At 43.8% G+C, this 25864-nt stretch overlaps 2 protein-coding genes across 2 annotated transcripts in view; one reads left to right on the top strand and one right to left on the bottom strand.

Annotated features, from left to right (window-relative positions):
* Window positions 1-6995, top strand: part of si:dkey-288a3.2 (protein phosphatase 1 regulatory subunit 37) — a 69853-nt gene extending 62858 nt beyond the window's left edge. Inside the window, exon 11 of the mRNA XM_064926994.1 lies at window positions 6864-6995. Within this exon, the coding sequence (XP_064783066.1) occupies window positions 6864-6995 (132 nt within the window). The remainder of the gene's footprint in view (window positions 1-6863) is intronic.
* A 3424-nt stretch (window positions 6996-10419) lies between these two features.
* Window positions 10420-25840, bottom strand: ak7b (adenylate kinase 7b). The gene is made up of 18 exons (XM_064927774.1): window positions 25687-25840; window positions 25258-25440; window positions 25017-25125; window positions 24735-24829; window positions 21426-21536; window positions 21220-21303; window positions 20546-20634; window positions 16523-16613; window positions 16338-16415; window positions 16004-16153; window positions 15626-15754; window positions 15286-15388; window positions 15046-15174; window positions 14766-14831; window positions 14298-14495; window positions 13806-14026; window positions 12728-12886; window positions 10420-12350 (listed from the first exon to the last, which is right to left on the bottom strand). The coding sequence occupies exons 1-18, from the start codon at window positions 25777-25779 to the stop codon at window positions 12312-12314; spliced, it is 2127 nt and encodes a 708-aa protein (XP_064783846.1). The 5' UTR covers window positions 25780-25840; the 3' UTR covers window positions 10420-12311.
* Between the last annotated feature and the right edge of the window lie 24 nt (window positions 25841-25864).

Below are 25864 nucleotides of genomic sequence, written 5' to 3'. Positions count from 1 at the left end.
CTGTAATAGTTGGATGGTGCCTCCATTTACGGGTCTGTCTGAGGGAATGCACAGCTAACAAATGAGTTAGTTTAGTTGCCAAGACCACTGTTCAGGGAGAGGGGCTTAAGCGGCTCCTGTTCTCGCTGCCATTGTGCGCTGGCCATCTTAAATAATATTGAGATTACACCAGGGACAAAAGCCCGCGGAGGATCCTTTTGTGGCGAGGCAGACATGTAAGGAGGGGAACAATACCCATAGTGAAGAATGACACTCTCGTTGTTTGACAATGTGGTGCTGTGATTACAGAGGAACAAAAGTAACAGTTTTTGGCAAATAAAATACATATTTGTGGAGTGTGATGAGGTGGAGGAGGTGTATTTTTGATAAAAGTTTGCTTTGTATGGTGATGCAGAGGAGCGGTTTGTGTTTCGGCTCCTCTTCAGTTATGAGTGTGTGTGTGTTTGACGCTCACAGTGAAGTCACTCAAGGCCCCCAACCTTGCACACACACACACGTTACCTTAGCTTAAGCTGCACCAGGGGTATGGCCTAGTCATCTCGTCCCCTCTCTTGTCCCCTGTATGCCGTGTGTGTGTGTGTGTGTGTGTGTGTGTGTGTGTGTGTGTGTGTGTGTGTGTGTGTGTGTGTGTGTGTGTGTGTGTGTGTGTGTGTGTGTGTGTGTGTGTGTGTGTGTGCATGCGTGCGTGCGTGTGTGTGTGCGTGCGCGCTTGTGCATGTATATATATATATATATATATATATATATATATATGTATGTGTGTGTGTGTGTATTTGGATTCCTTAATGACTTTATAATTCCAGGCCAGCAGGAACCTGCCTTTATGTCTATTAGTTTAGTAGCCTGGCAAACAAAGGGAGTCTGTGCCCGTGGCACCGTGCCAGCAGAAGCTCCAGACGTAAAAAGTACTTGTCCATCTGTGTTGCCTTCCTTCTAAAGCTCGCTGTGTAGCTCTCTCTCTTTTTCCTCCTCCTCCTCGTCTCCTCTTGTCTCTTTCTTTTTTTGGGGTGGATGTGAGATTCTGTCTGCTCCTCCTATCTTCCTCCTTTCCTGTTTTCATCTCTCCTTTTTTTGGGGTGGGGGTGTGAAATGGTCTATCGTGCTCTGTGTCGGTTTAAGGAGAGAGGGAAAAAATCAACCCAACGAGACATCACCATCCCTACCCTGGTGTTCTGCTCGCTCTGTCTGAGGCTATTGATCTCCCCGACGACCAATCGAGTGCAAAAAGAGTGTTTACTGGGATGAGAGAGACAGGATAAGCCCATTCAAGCGGGTGGGGGGGGGGGGGGGGGGGTGGATGGCATTGTTGTGTGTAGACACACACTGCTGCTGTGCGGCGGATTTGCCTGTATCACAGTGTCAGTATGGAAGTCTGTAGTATGGAATGTATGGTTGTTTTGAGAATAGCTTCCCTATTGCGTTAATTAAGTACTTTGAATTATTCTGAAGATCAAGTCAAATCAAATTGTATTTGTCACATGCGCTGAATACAACAGGTGTAGATTTGACAGTGAAATGCTCATTTATGAGCTCTTTCCCAACAATGAAGAGTTAGAAAGCAGGATTTAAAAAATAATAATAATAAGGAAAAAAAAGGAAATAGTAACACAATAAAATAACAATTACAAGGTTCAATACAAGGAGTATTTGTATCTTGTACCGGTACCGATTCAATGTGCAGGGGTATGAGGTAGTTGAGGTAATTGAGGTATATACAGTACATGCAGGTAGGGATAAAAGTGACAAGGCAATCAGGATAGATAATAAACAGAGTAGCTGCATTATATGTGAAGAGTATGAAAGTGTGTCGATGTGTGACGGTGTGTGTGACGTCAATATGCATGTGTGAGCGTGTGTGTGTGTGAGCGTGTGTGTGTGTGTGTTGGAGTGTCTGTGTAGTATGTGTGAGTGTCTGGGTAGAGTCCAGTGAGTGTACATAAAGCAAGTGCAAGAATGTGGGGTGTGAACAAAAGGGGGGGTCAATGCAAATAGTCCTGGTAACCATTTGATTAACTGTTCAGCAGTTTTATGGCTTGGGGGTAGAAGCTGTTCAGGAGCCTTTTGTTCCCAGACTTGGCACTCCGGTACCGCTTGCCGTGCGTTAGCAGAGAGAACAGTCTATGACTTGGGTGACTAGAGGGCCTTCAGGGCCTTCCTCTGACACCACCTGGTGTAGAGGTCCTGGATGACAGGGAGCTCAGTCCCAGTGATGTACTAGACCGTACGCACTACCCTCTGTAGCACCTTGCAGACGGATGCCAAGAAGATGCCATACCAAGCGGTGATGCAGCCAGTCAAGATGCTCTCAATGGTGTAGCAGTATAAGTTTTTGAGGATCGGAGGGCCCATGCCAAATCCTTTTAGTCTCCTGCAGGTGAATAGGCGTTGTCGTGCCCTCTTCATGACTGTGTTGGTGTGTTTGGACCATGATAGGTCCTTAGTGATGTGGACACTGAGGAACGCTCTCGACTCTGCCCTTCATTTCCTGTAGTCCATAATCAGCTCCTTTGTCATCCTGACGTTGAGGGAGAGGTTGTTTTTCCTGGCACCACAATGCCATGTCTCTGACCTTCTCCATGTAGTCTGTCTCATTGTCGTCGGTGATAAGGACTACCACCGTCATGTTGTCGGCAAACTTAATGATGATGTTAGAGTCGTGCTTGGCCACACAGTCGTGGGTGAACAGGGAGTACAGGAGGGCACTAAGTATGCACCCCTGATGGGCCCCCCTGTTAAAGGTCAGTGAACTTGCCAGTGAACTCACTGGACAGCTCACAGCTGGGTTTTCTTTTGTAATCCGTGATAATTTGCAAGCCCTGCCACATCCGATGAGTGTCCGCGCCGGTGTAGTAGAATTTGATCTTGGTCCTGTATTGACACTTTGCCTGATAGTTCATCGGAGGGCATAGCGTGATTTCTTTTATAATCGTCCGGATTAGCGTCCCCCTCCTTGAACCCGGCAGCTCTAACCTTAGCTCAGTACGGATGTTGCCTGTAATCCGTGGTTTCTGGTTGGGATATGTACGTACGGTCACTGTGGGGATGACGCCGTCAATGCACTCATTAATGAAGCCGGTGACTGATGTGATAAATTCCTCAATGCCATCGGATGAATCCCAAAGCATATTCCAGTCTTTGCAAAACAGTCCTGTGGCTTTGCATCCGCTTCACTGGACCACTTCCATGTTGAGTGTGTGACTGGTTCTTCCTGTTTGACTTTTTGCTTGTGAACAGGAATCAGGAGGATAGAGTTTTGGTCAGATTTGCCAAATGGAGGGCGTTGATAATGATGACATATACAGTTGAGATGCTACTGAGTCTACAGACACTTTGTTGTTGACAGTCAACAGACATACAGTTGGCATGCTACTGATAAGTTACTGGTATGTAACTGATAAGGGGCGGCAGGTAGCATAGCAAGAAGCCTAAGAGTGTTGGGCCAGTAACCGAAAGGTCGCTGGTTTGAATCCCTTTTCTCTTTGATAGTCTGTGGAGCACCGACAGACGAACTATCGACAGAAAGTGTTACGGATGTGAACTGCAAGGGTGATAGATAGTTCTGATACTATGAGGCACCATTTAAGTGTTGGATATTGTTGTATTTACAATCCTCTCACAGCCATGTTCATTTTGCATTGATAACCTTCCCTAACACTTCGTTGCTGCACCCATGTAACATCGTGGTGGAAGACTGACAACCGAGCATAAGAGCTGGTGACCCATTGAAGATGGCATTGCAATTGCATTCAGGATAGGCATACTGTTGCTATCACATTCATTACACATTGTGAATATTATAAAACACGTATAGTGGTGCGATATGTGAGACCGATGTGTGCCACACACACAGCACGTATTGTAAATGGCATTGTGATTGTATTCAGAATTCCAGATTGATGCCCTGCGAATCGACTTCAACAATTACGGCGTTAGGTCTGTTTTCATATGACACACTAATGCAAGAATGTTATGTACTCTAACATAGAAACTATAAACGTTGCCTCCTACAGAAAAGAAGCACAATGTGATCATCTCTGGAGTCTTCTGGAGTCCGGGTCCTTTTTTTCCTTGGGACCACAGTCATCCTAAATCATTACACTCTTGATACACACATCGCCATGATCTTATTAACATGTCAGTGTGATGGTCATACCCATTGTCTGATGGTTGTGACGGTTTCTGTGGTCCCCCGTGGCAGAGAGCGAGCATGGGGTGTAGCTCCAGTGTGGTGGTCATGCTGCTCCTTTTGTATAAAACGTTTCATGCTCGTTATACAGCATATGGTCATTATTGCGGTGTGTCAACCTTGTATGTCAGAAGGGAGCTAGGCTACACAGTATACGGCTATATTCCAATTGAACCCACATTCACAATCTTTACAGATGGTCTTTTTCCCATGGTCAAAATAAAATCTTACAATGGTATTGTAAAACAAATAAAAAGGACTATTACTAAGTAGGTAGTCTCCCCTCTTAGGTAGATGCTTCCAGTGTTCAGAATAAGAAGTGTGTGTATGTGTGTGTGGGTGTGTGTGTGTGTGTGTGTGTGTGTGTGTGTGTGTGAACCGACAGCAGTTAGTACACACAGAACGCTGTAGCCTATACTGTCTGTTTACTGTACAATGCGAGATGAACATGTTAGTACTACACACAATGTGCTACCAGAAGAAACGTCCATCCGGCGAGAGGCCTTGCTCCACTCCTCCCTAGTCTGCTACTGCGTTCGGGAGCATGGCAGGCAGGACCGCTCTTTGCTCCTCTCCCCTCTCCTCCTCTCTCTCTCTCATCACAGCGCTGCATGGCCAGAGCAGATCAGAAACCTTCACTGTATGTTATACTCTGGGGTTGTTTTGATCTTCTTCAAGACAGAGAGCAGCTTTTTTTTCACACACACACACACACACACACACACACACACACACACACACACACACACACACACACACACACACACACACACACACACACACACACACACACACACACTAATTGTCTTTGAACAATGCACTGTTTGAACAGGGTAATGCGGCAAGCTGCAACTCAGCTGGAAAGGATGAATCCACTGTTGTCACCTGATGTTATCAGTGCTGGGATTTCATTAAAAAGGGGGGACGGTGTTGGGGATTGGGGGATGCGCTGTTGTTGGACAGACAGACAGACCGACGGGCAGGCAGGTCCCAAACTTCAAACAGAGTCAGAAGGAGGAGAGGTGTAGCACCCAGACAGCCTTCAGTGCAGGGGAGGAGTGACACTGAGAGGAGCACAAAGTGAACGAGTAGAGCACCTGCCTGGCTGTCTGGGCGTACCTGTGTGCTGTTAAATCATTAATTAGGGTGTGGGCTGTGCACTCGGCACTCAACACCTCCCCTTCTATCACCGAGCCAGGGATATCCTCACTAGAACTCTCTGTGACTGGCTGTGCATATCTGTGTTTAAGTTTTAAAAAACTGAGCATTGTAAATGTTACTCAAGATAATGCCTAAAACCTGTGTGTGTGTGTGTGTGTGTGTGTGTGTGTGTGTGTGTGTGTGTGTGTGTGTGTGTGTGTGTGTGTGCGTGTGCGTGTGTGCGTGTGTGTGTGTGTGTGTGTGTGTGTGTGTGTGTGTGTGTGTGTGTGTGTGCGTGTGCGTGTGTGTGTGTGCGTGTGTGCACTGCATATATGACCTCGCCGGCAGTACAGTATGTTGTCACTGGCATCTCTTTCTCCTCCCCCTCTCTCTCTCTCCCTCCCCCTTCTCTTGCGCTCTCTCTCGTGCTTTCTCTCTCTCCAGAAGGCAGCGGCTGTGAACTCTGACTCTCTGACTCTGGCAGTGAGAGTCACCAGCCGCTGATTTGCTCTCCTCATCTCCTTCTCCTCTCCTCCTCTCCCTGTCTTTCTCTCTCCTACTCCAGAAGGCTGGAGCAGCGTGCTCTGCATGCCCCCATCTCTCTCACCCTCCTCCCTCTCCCCCGGCAGGCAGCAGTGTTGGCACGGCTTGAAGCGGGGTGTCGGGTTGGGTGCCGGGGGTGTGGGTGGCACAGGGCGGTTGGAGCGGGTAGAGCGGAAGGCTGTGTGGTGCCTGTGCCTCCTCTCCTGGCTGCTGTGCGGTGAGCGTGCCCTCTGTCACTCACGCAGAGACGCCCTGTCCAACTGTCACTTCCTGACAGCCTGATAATCAATCTCTTTATTAACTGCTCTGCTGCAGACCGGCCCGGCCGCGCGGTGGGGAGGATGGGGAGGAGAGAGAAGGAGTCCCATACACTGCTGCCTCTGCTTCACAGTAACACATGGGCCTGGACATGGGTTGGGTTGGTGTGGGTTTTGCTCGGGCTGCGGTTGAGTGTGTGTGGGTGGGTAGTCACTGCGGGATGACAGCGGGTCTACGCAGGGTTCCATCCCCAACGCTGAAAGAATCACACCGGTGCACTGGAGGGCCTGGTCGTCACGCCGATAATTTATGAGGAGGAAACAGCATCTCTAATGCTGTCCTCCAGCCAGCTCGCTACGCGTCAGATCTCTCTACTCTCTCTCTCTCGCTCTCTCTCTCTCTCTCTCTCTCTCTCTCTCTCTCTCTCTCTCTCTCTCTCTCTCTCACTCTCTCTCTCTCGCTTTCTTTCTCTCTCAATCTTTCTCTCTCGCTCTCTCTCTCTCGATATCTCTTTAAACACAACATGGCAGCAAGAAGCATCTGTGTGTTTGTTCTCCTACTTACTCATGAGTTCCCCTCTATCATATAGAACTCAAAGAAACACAAAGGAATAGATAAATAAATAAGAATAAGACGAGATGGAAAGACAGTGCTGTAGGAGATGAAATATGCATCCTGTGGTCCTCCCTACTGTACTCTACTGTACTCAGTGTCTTTGACTGTTTGTCATTTCCAGGAGGACTTTCTGATGGAGACACAGAAGAGTCTACTGAGAGAGATCAGTGAGCTCTGCACCGGGAATGCTGCACGTCACCGCATCGCCGCGGAAACAGAGCTGCCGTGGCCTGACTCCTCTGAGACCCGCTGACAACCCCACAACATGACTGAAACGGATACACACGTGCACGCAGACGCACACTTTCTCTCCCTCACTCTCTGTCACGCACACACACACAGACGTCCTGTCCTAATGTCCATCCCAAACAGTTAACTAGCAGATCTATTCGAATAATAATTCTATGGCAAATAATGATAACTATAAAACTCAAAATCTGGGTAATAAAGCTGGAGCTCTGCTCCCTAATGAAACTTAGGGGTATGTCCCAAATAGCACCCCTATTCCTTATGTAGTGCACTACTTTTGACCCGGACCAATGGGGCTTTGGTCAAAAGTAGTGCACTAGGTAGCGAATAGGGTGACATTTTGGATGTAGCCCTAGCCGCCCTGCTTTTCCCAGGGTAATGCTCCTGCCTAGGCTCACACACTTTCCATGAAGCAATATTGCAAGCCCACTTAAAAACGTGAATCACCTAGAAATGAAGAGAGCTGTTCTCTCTCTTCTTCGCCTCGAAGACTCCCCCCCCTCGTCTCCCTCGTTTAATGTCCCCGGAGTGTGATGCGGACTAAAGCTCTGTTGATACGGAAAGGTGTGTGTCTGTCATGACTAATGTTCAGGGGAGCACTCTTGTGTCTGGTTGTTACTTATGTTCCACAGCATCATCTGCATGACAGCCACAACTGAACTGAACTCTGCTAACTTACATTCGCACGTGGACAGCCTCAGGTATGTCACACAGTTTCAGCGACGACAGTTTTCCTTTTGTTTTTATTGCGCTGTCTTGCTTCCTTCATGAGTTTTCACATAATCAGTTTGTACCCTGGTATTTTTAGGATTCATGTTCAGTAACTTGATGCAGTTCTAAACAGATATGAACATTTCAATCATTGGTTTGGAGCTTCTGGTAAAACTATTTTAGATGGACTGAGGGAACAAGGGATCAAAATGCTTCACATCAACAGGGAACGGGACTGTTTTAATGTTGTATTATGTGACTTCATTTCTCTATCTAGGATTTTATATACGTATGATGATGTCATCTCGTTGTTGCTGTGTGTTTGTCACACTTACAAAAAGTGTATATTTGTCACACGGATTCGTTTCTGCAGTAAAAAAGGAATGACAGAATTGCAGCTAAGGAAGGCATTACTTGATTTTGACATACGCATCATAAAAATGAGAGCGTGGGCAAAATGCTTCTCTGCATAACCACTCTGTTAATGTATAGGCTAATGCATAGTACTTACGGTACTTACTGGACACCATTTCCACTTTGAATCATACAGGGATTGAAGTTTGTAGTGATTCTGATGGATTTGTGCTTTTTGTGGCTATAACAGTTACAAAACTTTGTGCACTTTTTGTTAAATACCAAATAAATACCAATACAAAAAGAAACATTTTCCCCTCTGTTGTCTGGTTGCGTCCCAAATGGCCCCTTGAGGCCCTGGTCAAAAGTAGTGCACTACATAGGGAATAAGGTGCCGTTTGGGACGTATCCTATTTCTCTCCTCTCCTCTAAATCCATGTTTATTAAAGATCTGCTGATTGACAGATGAGGGTAGACAGGTGTATTTAACAGGGGATGATCTCTCCCTCTTTGTCCTTGGGTGTGAATTGGGTTTCACACTGCCTGGATAACCACCCAAACACCCCTGCCGGCCAGTCCCTTCCCCTGGTGGCCTCTCACCCCCCCCCCCCTTCCTTTCAGCTCGGGCAGGGGTGTGTCTGTGACTGTGTGTTTGTGTAGAGGGGGTGATGTGGTAGAGTTAGAAGCAGACTGGCAGAGCAGCATGGAGCACCCCTGCCCCCCTTCGTTCACTGTGCCCAAACCCCCCACACGCCACCTGATGTTTTAACAAAGGCCTCCATCTCCACCATCGGCAGCACACACCACAACCATGGCCATGGCTCCCTCCCAACCTCCAAGCCCCAGCCAGCCCCTACCTGAGCCAGGTCAGCCACAGCCAGGTCCAACCCTCTAGCCAGGCCCCATCCCAGTGGAGTCTCCACAATCCTGGAATCAACTAGGTATGAAACCTGATGGCAGCGAGACGACGGGGAGACAGAAGCAGATGCACTGACAGTGGGAGTAGGGCTGGGTCCTCTACGGCTGCTGCACATGAGTGAAACACCTACACCCTTTATCACATTTGGGAAAAGCAGTGAGAAACAGCACAGGGTCAGCACTATTAGCACTTCATTCAACCTATTTGTTTTGTTTAATCCCACACATATGAAAAACGGGGGGGGGGGGGGGTGAATAATTAACTGCTTGTGTAGTTGAGCTTAGAAGTGCTGAGCACATTTTTTTACGAAAGCAACTTTTAGTTTGTGATTAAACATTGTTACCGTAACAGATGCTGGACACATGTTAATGACCCACTTAATATCCACTTTTAGACATATCAAAGTAGTAAAGCTGCAGCGCAGGGGGAATCTGCAGCACCGATGGAGAATAGGTCAGAGGGAGTTTGATCATTTCTCCTACACTGACAATTATGGGCAAGCAATTAGACAGGACAGTAGCATACATTACTAATGAGCAATGCTCTAACGAAGACCACCTCAACTCTCCCATCCATCACGGAGAAATAGCCCTGACTTTCCAATAGGAATGAGAGCAACACACAGAAACACACACACACAGAGCTCAACAAAGCCTGCTGTTGCAGCGTGGCTCTTGGAGGTGTTCCCCTAGTTTGATGAATTTCCATCCCTGCTGTAAATGTGTCTGCTTCTCCTTCTCTCCTCTTCCCCCCTGTCAACACAATCCCTCTGTCGATCCGTTGTGAGGCCGGGGCGCGGTGGGGGCCGTTCCGCCCCTTGCGGTGTCCTCTAGGCGCTCACTGGGCCACCTCTTTCCCCGCCCCGCCTGAACGCACCCCCTCCCTCTGTCAGCGCCTGTCATCTACTTCCGAAAGCTGGCATGGCCCAGCCGGAAGAGGGAGAGTGATTGTCCCGTCGCCCCACCACTTTCCCTCTCTTTTTCCTCCTCCTCCTCCAAATAATTTCCTTGGTACTTATCAGTGGCATATTAATGAATCTGCCTTGCCATTACAATAGGCAGAAACTAACTTCAGAGGGAGAAGGAAGGAGGAAGCTCTCACTCTGGGCTTGCTATGCTGTCCTCACACACTAATGAGAGAGAGCAGCTTCTTGGCTTTGTTAGAGGAGGATGTTTGGAGCAGAAGAGCAGTGCCTCTGCTGTGTGTGTGTGTGTGTTGATCATGTAAGGTGAGAGTTTTCACACTTGGGATATAAATGTAAGCTACTGAGGATATTTCAAAGTCAAGCATGTTTTCACAGGGAAGGTGTGTGTGTGTGTGTGTGTAGGAAATGTTCAGGTGCCACTTATTTAGAGGGTGGCTCATTTATACTCATCTAAAGGACAAAGCACTCAAAATAACTCGAGACGGACACAAATACAAAGCTGAGAATAAGAACAATGAATTAATATAGTTGTGTTTTTGTAATATTTAGCAATTCGATTGTCTTTGCAGATTTCCCCATAAAGCAAAGCAAAACAATATTGTCTGTAAGCTTGAAGCTGTCCTCTAGAAATATAATGTTGACAAATTATTATAAAGGTAGGTGACGTCTCTCACAGACTTCGCCTGCCTAGCACCCCCTTTAATCAATGAAAGCATTTTCCAGACCTCCCGACAGTGAGTGGAGCAGACAATAAATATTGGCAGAAAAGAAAAATGTGTCGTCCTCCCGACTCGAGGGGCACATAATGATATTCACAAGGAGACCACCCGCAGAGACGGAAGGCAAACTGTTCCTAAGCAACAAAACACATTTTCTTTCTGAACGCCAATGAGGCAAGGTTTTCTGGGGGAAAATTTCCCCACCAAGTTAAGGCCTCGGCTCATGGTGTGTGTGTGTGTGTGTGAAAGAGACATTCCTCCGTGGCTTTAAGGAACAGTGACCAGCATCACACAGTGGATTCTGTCCACCTGCAGCTCAGCATATTGACCCTGTGATATAGTAAGCTATAACTGCTTAAATTGGGTAATGTGCTGTAATGTGCTGAATTTCTTTATGGTAAAGATGGATGTATCTATTTATGATTAAACATATATATATATATACACAAATAAAATACAATGTCTAGTGTATAATTGTTGTTATTGGTAAAGCCAAAAAACAACATTATCACAATTAGCCCATAGCTGAGGCAAGGCTGCCACCTAGTGTTATAATGCTGCCATTCAAAAGCAGTAGAGACTGACCCCTGTTGGATGATATTGGACATGACACCAGTCTCTATTACAAAGGATGCATCTCTATAGTATTTTGTGGCTTCCTCTTCTCTCCTTGTCTCCTCTCCAACAATTGCATGGATCAGAAAACAATTTCAACAACAAAGACAAGTACATCGTATTTAGTTTGAGGGGGAAATTCTGTAAAAGTCAAAGTAAAATGCATATTTTTACCTCAAATCTGTGGTTTGATTTACGCCTACATCTCAAAATGGAAAATATAAAAACACAGCTTGAAATTGTGTTGTGTTGTTGTGGCTCGCGCTACAATGTTCTCAAACAAAGTGATTTCCCAGTGTGGTGATTAAGCATGTACAATGAAATAATTTGGTGTTCCAGTACAGCTAATTATGTACACTTAGAGCTGCGAGTGGAAACATGAGAGAGTGACGCAATTAGCTGCCATTTTTAACATTTATCCTTTGAAATCACAAGCCAAATCAAAGTCATTATGACCCGACTGGGTCTACTTTTAAGTTACCAAGCGCACCCAAGTTCATTACGCAAATTAACATGTTAATTAGCTGTTGGCTTCAGTCAGGCTTTTTTTTCCTCCAGTTTTCAGGGCTTTTAAGTAATGGTCTGCAGAAAACAACACAAACAAAGCTGTGTGTCAACAAAACAGGGCAGGGAATGACATAATTTACTAATCGAGTTTATCAAAGTCACAGCATGAAATGGGGGGAGGGCCACCTAAAATGTTATGGCTGAAATATGTCTGCAACCAAGTGTGAGTTTAGTGAGTTTACATCAAAAGTAACATTTCAGTTCACACGTTTAAAGTGTCTAAATGTTACTTTTGATGTAAACTCACTAAGTTGAAATGTTAGGAGTTGAACATCATGGCTTCATTGCATCTTTTACAATTGTGTTGTAATCACGTTATTGGGGAAATCATATAACACAGCTACAATATACTGTAAATGTATAAGAATCTCCCCTAAATATAATCAAAATAAAAACTCTTCTGGTGAGAAAAGGCTTTTACTAAATCACTTTTAAATATGATGTGAGTACAATCCTGCATTGTAGATGGTACTGATATGAGGTTAGAAATCCTGAAAGACAAGTCCCATTTCACTCCACTTGGGGGTTGCTCTTGAAGAGATATTCTGCCTGAAATACAAAACACAGAATACAACATTCGAATATGTTTTACAAAGTCCCATTTCATAATAAATATATGTAGTCGCTGTCGGATTAAAACCTTGTAACTATTTTATAACCTCTACTATATAGCATAGCTTGATATGGAAGAAATGGCCATATTTCAATACATCACTTTGATGTGAGGATGTCTTGGAAACTCTTTAAATATTATGTATGAGGATTTGTTCAACAATTAATGCTGTGTATGTGGTTGTTTTCGCTACTAAACGTAGTTTAATGCACTACCTAGTTTAATGCACTAACTGTAATTCACTCTGGATAAGACTATCTGCTAAATTACTGAAATGTATCTTCTTAAAAAAAAATGTGTAATGTGGACTCACCAGGAAATCAACAGGGTCCTGAGGCCTGGTCTTGCAGCACTCGATGAGGCCCTGGGTGAGAGTGGGCATGACGTTCTTCATCAGATAGTTTCTCAGGGGAACAGCCTGGACCTCCAGGAGATCATGCTCCTGCTTCTTCACCTCCTCCAGACACTTACTCTGGGACACATACAGAAACATTAAGGTGCAACTCCACCACTTTGTTACTATCGCCAGCACAGTGTTACTATCGCCAGCACAGTGTTACTATCGCCAGCACAGTGTTACTATCGCCAGCACAGTGTCACTATCGCCAGCACAGTGTCACTATCGCCAGCACAGTGTCACTATCGCCAGCAAAGTGTTACTATCGCCAGCACAGTGTTACTATCGCCAGCACAGTGTTACTATCGCCAGCACAGTGTTACTATCGCCAGCACAGTGTTACTATCGCCAGCACAGTGTTACTATCGCCAGCACAGTGTTACTATCGCCAGCACAGTGTTACTATCGCCAGCACAATGCCAGTGTCAACATATGTGGAAACGGCTTATTTCTACGTTTTGTAGAAACAAATATGACGCTAAAAAGTGCTACCCGATGACATCATCAAAAGTTGCAACATTTTATAAACAGTGATTTTCAAACACTATGAGATTCATGGTGATATGGGGAGCAAGAAAAGACCCTCCCTTGGACGGAAACGTGTTGCAGGTTTTAAAAATGCCAGTTGATTTTGATGTCATAGAGAAGCATTTTTTTAAGACCTTTCTTTTTAATCTTTTGAACCACAGATCATAGAAACACGCTGTTTTTACAAATGTAGACACTGGTTTGGTGCTGGAGATGATGAATGTGAGGTTGAAAAGTGACAGAATTGTCCATTAACATACAGTAAGAGGACTGCTACTAAAAACACCATCACAGCGGCTGTATTGAATAAAAAAAATATGGCAATTATGAGAGATGTTCCCATAGGTGTGTTGAGAAAAAAAAAATTGTACCTACCGCTCATTCACTTCCTTCAAGAAAGCAACAGGTAAGAGGAAGAGAGTGGGTAAGTTCTAATCTCCCTTTTACCCCCGCCTCTTGAACTCACCCACTCCTCCCAGCGGGCTGCTCTCTGCTGGGCCTCCTCTGTCTCCCGCCTCTCTGTGTCAGCCCTCTTCTGGGCCTCCGTTCTCAGCCGGCGGTCTGCGCTCCTCCTCTCCTCCTCCTCCAGCTCCTGGCTGGTGGGGCCGTAGTTCTTAGGCTTGCCCACTGACTTGATGATCCTCTCTGTCACCACCAGGTACTCCTGGTCGTCACTGCTGGTGATCTCTGACACCGAAATAATACAAAATGACTAGTTTAGATGCACAGAGTAGGTAGTAGTCAATAGAATCACACTGTACTGTACCTGAATTCATAGATGAATAGTAGAATATAATTAAATAGAAAAGTACTTTATAGCCCCAACAGAAATGGACAATATGGAGATCTACTTATGACATAGTGGTATGTGTGGTACTAGTACAAGTGGTATGCCTGTGGTTCATTTCTATGGGTCCACCGCCAAACTGTTCAAAAAGTTAGTTCCCTCAGTATTTACCAATGTGCTCCGGGTGAATATCTAGCTCTTCAAAGTAGTTGAGGACGGTCTCGTCCTCCACGTTGCTCTCCCGGAACCTGGCTAGGCGGCGCAGGAACTGCTCCTGGGAATAGGATGTTCCCTCCACCAGGCTCTCCGGGAGGTTCAGGACACGGTTCTTCAGGAACGCATCGGAGGAGTCCAGGGAGAACACAAACTCTAGAACCGAGAGTACACAACATAAGAAAACCACTATAATCTCCAGTGGAGAGACGCAATCTCTAATGCAATATTTTGGTTCTGGGGTTTTCCGAGATGAGAAAAGCACTGAAGATAAAGTGTTCTGAAAGATCTCAAAAGACAGGGTCAGCTCTGTAACTACTATGAAATAATGATGACCACTGTGTCTAGGACTACTTGGCTTGGTATTCACATTCATCGTGTAATGAACAAAAATGCAAACATATGTGTTTTCCAGCTTGGACAGACCTGGAATTATCTTCTTGTTGAATGGAGGGATCTTTGACCTCGTATCCTCTGGCTCATCATCATCAGCTAAACAAAAAAATACAGATTTTGGCAAGTGGGCTGAAACTATAAATGTGTCCCAAATATGACCCTATTCCCTATATAGTGCACTACTTTTGACTAGGGCCCATAGGGAATAAGTTTCTTGGTCAAAAGTAGTGCTCTATATAGGGAATAAGGTGCTATTGGGCCGCCGCCATTGTAACATACTTCCAGTAGTGAGGATATATCTCTGTCTCACCATAGAACAGGTCCTTGGCCTGTTCATATGTCTTGGGAAAGCTATCCAGGACAAAACCCTGGTTTCTGCACAGCTTTGACTTCAGCTTGTCTCTCATGATCCTGATCACATACTGGTCATCCAGTCGACCTTGGAGAATAGAACAGGATAGAACAGACAGAGAAAGCATGTAATGCACTGACTATATCATCTTGTTTTAGAAAAGGAATATGGTCAACAACAAATTGCATCATTCTGTACCTCCATTTTGATCCATGTTCTCCTTCAAAGTCTCCAGGAGTTCTGATGAGGTGGCAGAATCCTCTGCCTCAGTCTCTCCGTCCTCCATCCTAATGATAGACTCCTGGAATGAAGGAGAGTTAGCCTCTGCAGCATGGATCTCATTTAAAAGGCACACATTGGTATGGTGCACCTGGATCGTTAGGCTGCATACCAAATGGCACCTTATTCCCTTTCTAGTGCACTATTATTGACCAGAGGCCTATGGGCTCTGGCTCAAAGTAGTACCCACCATAGGGAACAGAGTACCATTTGGGATATAGCCCTGGTTTGTTAGTCTGTCTGCTGGATGGAAACTGACCAGGTGTGCAAGGGTCTCAGTGATAGTTTCCTTGAGTCTGATGTGGTGCAGTTTGTAGTGTTTACAGATCCTCTCTGCTACTGTGCTCTTTCCCACCGCTGGAGGGCCCATGATAAACACGCGGATGGGCTAGGGAAAAGACCACATTTACTATACCAAGAGTCATTTACAGTACGTACCACATAACTTATTCAGTCAAACGCAATGTGGTTTTACATGAAATCATTTCAGCAACCCACACTCGGAATTTTGTCTGATCTAGTTGAAATATACACACCGTCATGCAACAATATACACCCGTTCGATACAAGAGTGTCTTTGTTCAATCTTAAATGATAGTATGGGCTGCTAGCCTGCTACGGCTGCTGTCTAACTTACCAGCAGGCCCCTGGTTTGCTTGTATTCCTCCACAACACGGTCAATGTTGTCTATGAGACCAGACTCACACACCCAGTGGATGTTGAAGCTCTCTTTCAGGTAGACGGCCTCAATCCGAAGGTTGACAAACAGAGCATCGATGTCCATTTGCTGAGGAACAATGAAAAAAAAAAAGACCAGATTTAATGATTTGCTTCTTGAATAAATAGAATGATGAACAGTAGACTATGGTAATAAAACTGCCATCTAAACCTTGTATTTACCTTAGATTCTATGTGAAGCATATTGTAACGTCTGAATTATGAATAAAGTTTGATTTGATTTTTGTACATACTCTCAAATCCCGAGTGAGAAAAGCATCCTCTTTTGGCACTCTCTTGGTCTTTCCTGGCCCCACCACATCGGCTATTGTCTGGTGATGAAAAAATAAGAATTCAAATAATCCTTAAAGCACTTGTTTGGGATGATTGAACCTATAGAGTCGAATTCCCAATGATCAAACATATTTGCTTGAACTACCTTTACAATGTCATCGATAGTGGTCTTGGAATCATCCACAGCGACTAAGTAATGTGGTTTTGGCTTGTGGTCAATTACATTCTGGATCACACTTCAGGAGAGAGAAAAAAAGTGTCTGATTAATAGATACTGTGCCGAGTGAAAGTCTACACATCCCTTGCACAGTCTTCACATTCTGCTGCCTTAAAATCACATATAAAAATGGATTAGATTGGATTTTTCCCCCCTACAGTCTACACAACCTACTCCACGTTTTCCAAGTGAAAGAAAGTTATAGAACAGAAGAAAGTTAGTGCAACATATGTCCATTGTTTTTGTCAAAATTGCTTAAGCTCTGTAAATTTGGTTGAGAATAATTGAAGGACAGCAATATTCAAACCTTGTCTCTGATTTGCAACTCAGGAACACTCAACACCTCTAGGAAAGCCATTCTGGTGTGTCTTTGGCATGAAAATGTATGTAATTGTCTCGTGGAAAAATAAAACTATATCTCAGGGATAAGTTTTCAGAAGACCAAAGTGGGTTTTCCTTTAACTTTTTACCTGGGCGTTTGCTCCTTTCACATTTATTTTAAACCTGACCAACTCCCCAACCCCTGCCGATAACAAGCATACTCATAACATGATGCTGCGACCACAATACTTGAAAATACCGAGGGTTTCACTCTGTGTTGTGTTCTATTGGATTTTGACCCAAACCTGTAGTTTTTAATTCAGACCAAAAAGTGAATGCTTTTGCCTTGCTGTCTTGCAGTATTACTTAACTGCCTTGTTGCGGTTACGAATGGATGATTTGGAGGGGATTTTTTTGGGAACACAGGCTTCCTTCTTTTCAGTAATGTGGAGTGAATGCAATGTTGTTGATCCCTTTGTATGTTCAAGTATTGTCGTGGCAGCATTAGGGCTGTGGTGGTCATGAAGTTTTGTCAGCCGGTGATTGTCATGCAAATAACTGCCGGTCTCACGGTAATTGATCGTTAATTAACATAAACACATTTAGCGTCTCCTGGCTTCCACGAATAGCATACAAGCCACTGATGCAGACATCTACATTTAAAGAAATCTGATAAATCAATTTAATATATACCATCACCATAAATCCATGATTTAATTTAGACAGGTCTAAAGAAACATGATATGAAGAAAATGTAGTCTATTTCAGAAGAACAGAATAGCATACTCTGAGTTGTCCTTATGTTAGATCCTGATCTGGCTATGCCAAGTTGGCTACACTAGGTCATTTAGCAGACAAGATTTGCTCAGAATTCCGTGGCATTATTTGATTGTATGAAGAACTCAATTGATCATAGTTGAGAATAAAATAGAAAGGATATTTTTCCAAACAATTTGAGGGAGTGCCTACATGCGGCTATTTTGTGTTGAGTGGTTAACAAAGAAACAGGTCCTCCTATATGCTCAATTTAGTTAATTATGCAACTGTAGTTCTGATACAAACATTGGGCTATATGTTCTGATTTTTAATACATTCTAATGCTGCATTATGCGACTCTAATGATGATTTGAAAAAAGTTGCATGAAAGGCATGAGCTTATTGCATAGGCTGCACACACTTCATCAGTCTATCATTTACAATTTTACAAGGACTTGATAATGCCTTAAATTTCCCGGTGGTATCCTCTTTGTGTGGCTGTAAAGAAATCTATGCCCTTCGTGGACATTGTGCCCTTGGGCTGAATATAATGATTATAATTCCCTTCTTCTGGCTGCATGCTCCGAAGCATCTCTCACTCACATGGCTCTCTCAGTTATCTCAATTCTTATTAGCCAATGCCCGTCACATGACCGGGTCTTTCTCACAGGCTACAAGTGAAGACAAACAAATTGGGGATGCAACTGCACGTCCTTATTGAATCCCGAGGCACATATTGAAGATGTTGGAAGAACTGTCTACATGTACTTTTCGTCAGCCAACAAGATGAGTAGGCTTAACGAACAGCAAAAGCACTAGCCAATGTCAATCTGCTATCCCCCATAATACAGAAGTTTACCTTGGAATAAATATTCCATACATAGTCTAGGACAGTTGTGGGATTCGATAAGACTCCAAATGAATACAACCACTAGCTTCAATTTCTTTTTTAAAAGCTTAGCTTAAAATGCTGACAAACTATTTGGCTAATTCTTCACATTATAAGCGCAGCAATGTGACAGTAGGCTATAAGCGCAAATGTTCCAAAATGCAATCAATTAGCGGGAAAACATATCTTCTCAAAAGTGATCGCAAATGCGTTATGCATGTAATGCTTTTATTATAAAGGTGCATTTTTTATTGTGAAAATTATCTTCCCCAAACTTGAAACTCACAAACTGCATATGTATGCCAGTTAGGCTCTACACCCCTTCTAAAGTGGATTCATTTTCTTAATTTTGAAAGTTATTTGGCCACTTTAGTTGTGATACAAACCCTATCAAAATATATAGGCCTATGGGCTAGGCAACATGAGGTGTGTGACTGTGATTTGAAAAAAAGGCACACACAAAAGGCATGCACTGGTTCCTGCCTTACTGCACACAAGCTGGGCATCATTCACAAGATATAGGCTAATATTGTCACCCATCAGACTATTCTTGATTTCATCTAGTCTTTACATATGCTAAATAATATATGTGAGAATTTGTTTTGATTTGGAATGGACCATTATCACGCACCTGTCTCAAAACAGGAGCAATGGGAAAACTAATACACGTCATCTATGCACTTAAATATTGAATGGAGGACGCTTTTCCCCCGTGGTTCCTTTTCATGCCTGTTGTAAAGAGAAGCAATGTGCTTAATATTAGGAAAGTTGAGAAATATAGTAGGCTTAAACTATAGAAAGCTGATGGCCATCAAAACTCTGCATAGTCTATCGAAATGTTGCCCAACATGAGCTTATGGGCTCTCATGAAGTGATTGATTCAATTTTCAATTATATTTGCATTGATGTAAAAAGTGATTAGAGGGACAATAGAGTGTTGAGTACCAGGCAGTTAGAAAGTTCGGTTGGTTACTAATGACCATCCGCAGCATCAGAGCTTGGAGAAGCCTAATTACTGTGAATAAATGGTCACGTGGAATTTGACTGCCGTTCTGACCACATGACCGTCGGTGTGGCGGTAATACGGTCACCGTAACAGCATCATGTTACAGGTATGCTTGTCACTGTCAGGGACTGGGGAGTTTGTTAGGATCAAAATAAATATAAAAGGAGCGAAGCCCAGGTAAAAAGTAAAAAACCCGCCTCAGTCTTCTGAAAACCCTGAGACAATTTCACACATTTTAATGCCAAAGACACACCGGAATGTCTTTCCAAGAGGTGTTGAGTGCTCCTGAATGGTCCAGTCTCCATCCTGACTTAAATCTGCTTAAAAAAAATCAGAGACAAGGTTTGAATATTGCTGTCCATCAATGATTCCCAACCAAGTATACTGAGCTTGAGCAATTTTGACAAAAACAATGGATAGACTGTATGTTGCCCTAAGAGTTGTGCATGGTTGGTAGAATCTTACAAAACATTTTATTTTTTACAGCTGTAATGACTGCCAAAGGTGCTTCCGCCAAGTATTAACTCTGGGGTGTGAAGACATACGCAATCAATACATTCAAATTTCTGTATTTCTTAGTAATTTGGGAAATGTTAAATCATTTTTCTTTCACTTTGAAAATGTGGAGTAGGTTGTATTAATCAATTTATTTTATTAAACTAGGCAAGTCAGTTAAGAACAAATTCTTATTTACAATACCGGCCAAACTCGGACGACACTGGGCCAAACTCGGACGACACTGGGCCAATTGTGCGCAGCCCTATGGGACTCCCAATCACGGCCGGATGTGATACAGCCTGGAAGATGCAGTGTCTTAGACCGTATAAATCAATAGAGGGAGACACCTAATTGAATCCCTTTTGAGATTGAATTTGATTAAAGCAGCAACATGTGAAGACCATGCAAGGGCTGTGTAGGCTTTCACTGGTGACTGTACATAACAGAGCTTGTTTTGAAGGAAAATAAGAATAGGACTCACCCTGCAAGGTCATTGATGTGAATAGTAGGAATGACATTGGTGCCTTCTCCAAAGATAGGGACTTTGGGCAAGTCTCCCAACCAAGATGTCTAATGAAAAAGGAACCACACAAGACAACTTACATTCAATGATCCCTTATACAAATATACACAGAGTATACCAAATATGAGGAACACCCTCCCCCTTTTGCCCTCAGAACAGCCTCAATTCATCAGGGCATGGATGAATCTATAAGGTGTCGAAAAGCATTCCACAGGGATGCTGGCCCATGTTGACGCCAATGCTTCCCACAGTTGTGTCAAGTTGGCTGGGTGTCCTTTGGGTGGTGGGCCAATCTTGATACACCAGAGGAAACTGTTGAGCGTGAAAAACCCAGCAGTGTTGCAGTTCTTGACATAAACCAAAGGCACTTAAAGGCACTTAAATCTTTTGTCTTGCCCATTCATCCACTGAAGGGCACACATACACAATCCATGTCTCAAGTGTCTCAATGCTTAAAAATATTTTTTTAACCTGTCTCCTCCCCTTCTTCTACACTGATTGAGGTGGATTTAACAAGTGACATCAATAAGAGATCATAGCTTTCACCAGTCTATGTCATGGAAAGAGCAGGTGGTCTTCATGTTTTGTATACTCAGTGTAGGTAATAATAATCAATCAATGTTGTGATCTACCTTGAAGAAGAAGTGGAAGACTTGCTCTCCCATTCCATACTGAACTCCTGAGGCCACTACGTATGTGGAGAGCAATGAACTTTTCTATAGCGAAAGAAAAACATTGGAATGAGCAGGTTGAAAATAATGTTATGTGTTGGCACTGAACAGTAACGCCTACACAATTTTAATAACACAATAAACTGACAAAGAATATGCAGATTAACCGTTTTTCCCATTTTGACCACAAGTTTTTCAACGTTGATATGCTCTTTGAAGTTGGGATGGGCTCTTCTTCTCCTGTAGTCTTCCTCAGTGAATGGAATCTCAGGGTCATCCTGAAAATGTAACAGCAAACATCATACATTCAAAAAAACTTCCAGTGAACAAGTCTGGGTTGAAACAGTTAAAGCTATTGATTACAGGTGATACAATAATTTGTAAACACACGTGGATCAGTTTAGATCATGTAGCGAGTTCGGGGTGGCTCTAACCAGGATTCGAACACAGGTCCAGTGACTGTCAACTCAACACCATAGCCGTTACGCTAAGAGATCGGAAACCTCTTGACAAGGTCGCTAGGTGTTGGCTAGCCTGGGTACCAGTCTCTTTAGCTAACATTCAACTCCTTGCCACTCCTCATTGCCAAAGAGACTGGCCTTTTAGCAATCTCAACGTTCAATATGCAGCCAGATTTTAATTTTTTTTTAACCTTTATTTAACTAGGCAAGTCAGTTAAGAACAAATTCTTATTTTCAATGACGACCTGGGAACAGTGGGTTAACTGCCTGTTCAGGGGCAGAACGACAGATTTGTACCTTGTCAGCTCGGGGGTTTGAACTTGCAACCTTCCGGTTACTAGTCCAACGCTCTAACCACTAGGCTACCCTGCCGCCTCAGGCGCAGTTGCTGATTGGTAGTTGGAAACAACATTCATATTTTCCATGACAACGTTCTGGAACGTGCATGGAGTGCACACAAAGAGGAAGACACAAAAATCACATTTGTCCTTTCCTAAAAACATATTAAAAACCTAGGCTCACCTTCAAATCTTGGCTGTAGTCCATCAGAAAGTAGGCCTAGGCTACATTATAGCATAATGCTAAAATAATAATGCCTATCAAATGAATTGACAAGGAAAGTTTGAAGGGGGAGAGAGACAACTATAGTATTACCAGAGACATTGGTTATGTAATTATTATCCACGTATGTGACTTACTCCAGAGGAAGATTAGCATGGGATTCATTTTTCAAAACTGCCCCACGTAATTCTTCATTTTTTCCCATTCATTTGAGTCTGACGGAAGCCTGGAGGCTTTTATTCTTGGAGTGAAGACATTTCAACATTATGTCTCGACGATAAAAGGCTACAATGATCACTCGTGCTTGGCTGCCAAACGTATAGGTGTCCCCATAGGTCAAATATTAAAATTGAGGAAATGTGACAGAAATTATTTTAGTGATCTATGTTAGACGTCCGTCCCAATGAAAAGGCTCCCCATCCTGCTGATGTGAGCTGATGGACAGTGCACTTGCACTGATGAGAAAGTAAAAAAACAGCTCACTGGGGAATGGGGATTCCCTGCTTTGCGATCTGTTGCCTACGTCAACAAACCCAACAGCCAGGGTTTCATTAAATAAGCCTAGGCACAATACTTTTTTATTGCACATTTAATTCATGCGATGCTCAACTTCTATTCATTGGCACAAAGCATGTGTCAGGGCTTGCATAGCACAGGAGGGGGTGCCTAAATTCACTGTAGTAGGATTTGGTTAGGCCTAATATATAGGCTAGCATACGAATGGTGGATTAATAGCCCAGCCTATGAGTCTCTGTCATGCCTGTTCCCCTTCTTGTGCAAATCAAATCAAACTTAATTTGTCACATGAGCCGAATACAAGCCGAATACAAGTGTAGACCTTACTTACAAGCCCTTAACCAACAGTGCAGTTCAAGAAGAGTTAAGAAAATATTTACCAAACAAACAAAAGCAAAAAAAGTAACACAATAACATAAGAATAACGAGGCTATATACAAGGAATAACGAGGCTATATACATATTAGAGGTAATTTGTAGATGTAGGTAGGGGTGCATAGATAATGCATAGATAATAAACAGCAAGTAGCAGCAGTGTACAAAACAAATGGGGGGGGGGGGCAGGGGGAAATCAATGTAATAGTCTGGTGGCCATTTTATTAATTGTTCTGCAGTCTTATAGCTTGGGGGTAGAAGCTGTTAAGGAGCCTTTTGGTCCTTGACTTGGCGCTCCGGTACCTCTTGCTGTGTGGTAACAGAGAAAACAGTCTATGACTTGGGTGACTGGTGTCTCTGACAATTTTATGGGCTTTCCTCTGACTCCGCCTATTATATAGGTCCTGGATTGCAAGAAGCTTGGCCTCAGCAGTATACTGGGCCGTACGCACTACCCTCTGTAGCGCCTTACGGCCAGATGCCGAGCAGTTGCAATACCAGGCGGTGATGCAACCGGTCAGGATGCTCTCGATGGTGCAGCTGTAGAACTTTGTCTCCTCAGGGGGAAAGGTTTTATTGTGCCCTCTTCACAACTGTCTTGATGTGTTTGGACCATGATAGATTGTTGGTGATGTGGACACCAAGGAACTTGAAACTCTTGCTCCGCTTAACTACAGCCCCGTCAATGTTAATGGAGGCCAGTTCGGCCTCCCTTTTCCTGTAGTCCACGATCAGCTCCTTTGTCTTGCTCTGCTCACATTGAGGGAGAGGTTGTTGTCCTGGCACCACACTGCCAGTTCTCTGACCTCCAGATAGGCTGTCTCATCCTTATCATCCTCATCCACTGTTGTGTCGTCAACAAACCTAATGATGGTGCTGGAGTCGTGTTTGGCCACTCAGTCTTGGGTGAACAGAAAGTACAGGAGGGGACTAAGTACACACCCCTGAGGGGCCCAAGGGTTGAGGATCAGCGTGGCAGACGTGTTGTTGCCTACATCTCCGCTGGCATCTCCACTGGCCTCTCTCTTCCATCCTCTTATAGCTCTTGAACCAGTAGCCTAGCCCAATGCATGTCCCAAACATAGTAGTTTGGTTATTAAGTTAAGTTAATAAGTTTTGAGCAATATTTTATTATTGAGGAAAGAAGCACCTTGCTCTTGCTTGCTGGATATAAAATGGCTCAGTATTCAGAATGAACTGCTGGGAAATTCTCTGCTTTCCCCGCGTCCAGTGTTTATGTTTACAATGAAATGCCCAACGCTAGAATGTTTCCAATGAAATCCATGATTTAAGTTAAAACTTTTTCCTATTTTATTTCCTGTCTAATTTTCATTAACATTGACATTGAATGATAGCTGTGAGGGTTATTGAATCAGAATCAAATCCTCTGATTTCCTCAAGGTCATCAATGATAGAATGTTAATATTTGAAGATTGCCAAAAGGACAGTCTCTTTGGCAATGACAATGAGTGGCAAGGAGTGGAATGTTAGCTAAAGAGACTTAGGCTAGGTGTTGGCATAAGGTCGCTACAGTAAAGCGGAAGTGAATCCTGGCCCACTCACCGCATCGACAGGCTTGCTGAGAGCCCAGGTCATTACAGTTGATATGAGGATGAACATCTTTGGCTGACTGAACCTGGCCATCTCAGCATGAAGGGCTGGTGAAAGAACAGTGAACTGTGAAGTAGGCATTGATTTCTAAGGTCATGCAATGCAAACATTTCAATTGAATCAATAGTGTGTTATGCAATGTGTTATAATTTCCAGACCAACACAGAGAGATAGTGTGGTAGTGGTGTGTTTGTATTAATAATCAGAGTCAATGAGAGACAAACAGTAGCCTACCCGAGATTGCCCAAGAGGCCTCGTCCATCTGGTCAGCATCCTCCGTGATGTTGTAAATTATGATACCACACTCCATCAGGCGCTCCAGGAGTTCTTCCCTTTTCAGTTGCTGAAATCATTCAAACGCATAGCATAGGACTTGTTTAGGTAACACTTAACGTTCGTTTCCTTCTTTGATAAGATGCAGACAGAGCATGTGGAAATGACATTTTGCTACACATTTTAGGCTAATGTTACTCACAAAATATTCATCCAACACATAACTTGGTCTTCTTTCGTTTTTGTTTGCAATAGTTCCGACAATTTGAAAGGTTCCGTCTTTGACTTTGGGATGGTCATCTTTTGATAGCCTCTCTTCCCCTTCCTCCACCTCTGTCTCGTCAGTCTCCACCAGGGACGCCCCCACTACACAGGCAGACAAGAACTGCAGAGCATAGAGAGAGACATTTTAAGCAGGTATGGTTCTGGTCAAGCCAGTCTAACCCATTGGTGTAGCAACTTTCTTTTAGATAGCTACGCATACAACCCGACACATTTGTTTGGATAGCAACGGTGAAGCACACTGCTAGGCTAACGTTAGCTGGCTAGCAATGGATGAGACACACGGTTTAGTTCCGAGTCGCAGCTTCATTTTTATTTAGACAAATATGTCCGTTTCAGAAAGCCCAACCTTTGCGATACATTTCGAGGCATAGGAGTCAACGTTGTTGATAAAAATACGCTTGGTGTGATGAATAATCTTCTCAACTTCTTCCTCAGCCATCCTGCGCTCAGATGTTGACTGGGCGTCTCTCCCGTTACTTAGCAACAACCGTTCAAGGTTGTATCATTTTCCCAATGTTTGACAA

This window comes from Oncorhynchus masou, chromosome 21, assembly GCF_036934945.1.
Source record: "Oncorhynchus masou masou isolate Uvic2021 chromosome 21, UVic_Omas_1.1, whole genome shotgun sequence".
NCBI classification, from domain to species: Eukaryota; Metazoa; Chordata; class Actinopteri; order Salmoniformes; family Salmonidae; genus Oncorhynchus; species Oncorhynchus masou.
This window is presented reverse-complemented; position numbering and strand designations above follow the sequence as displayed.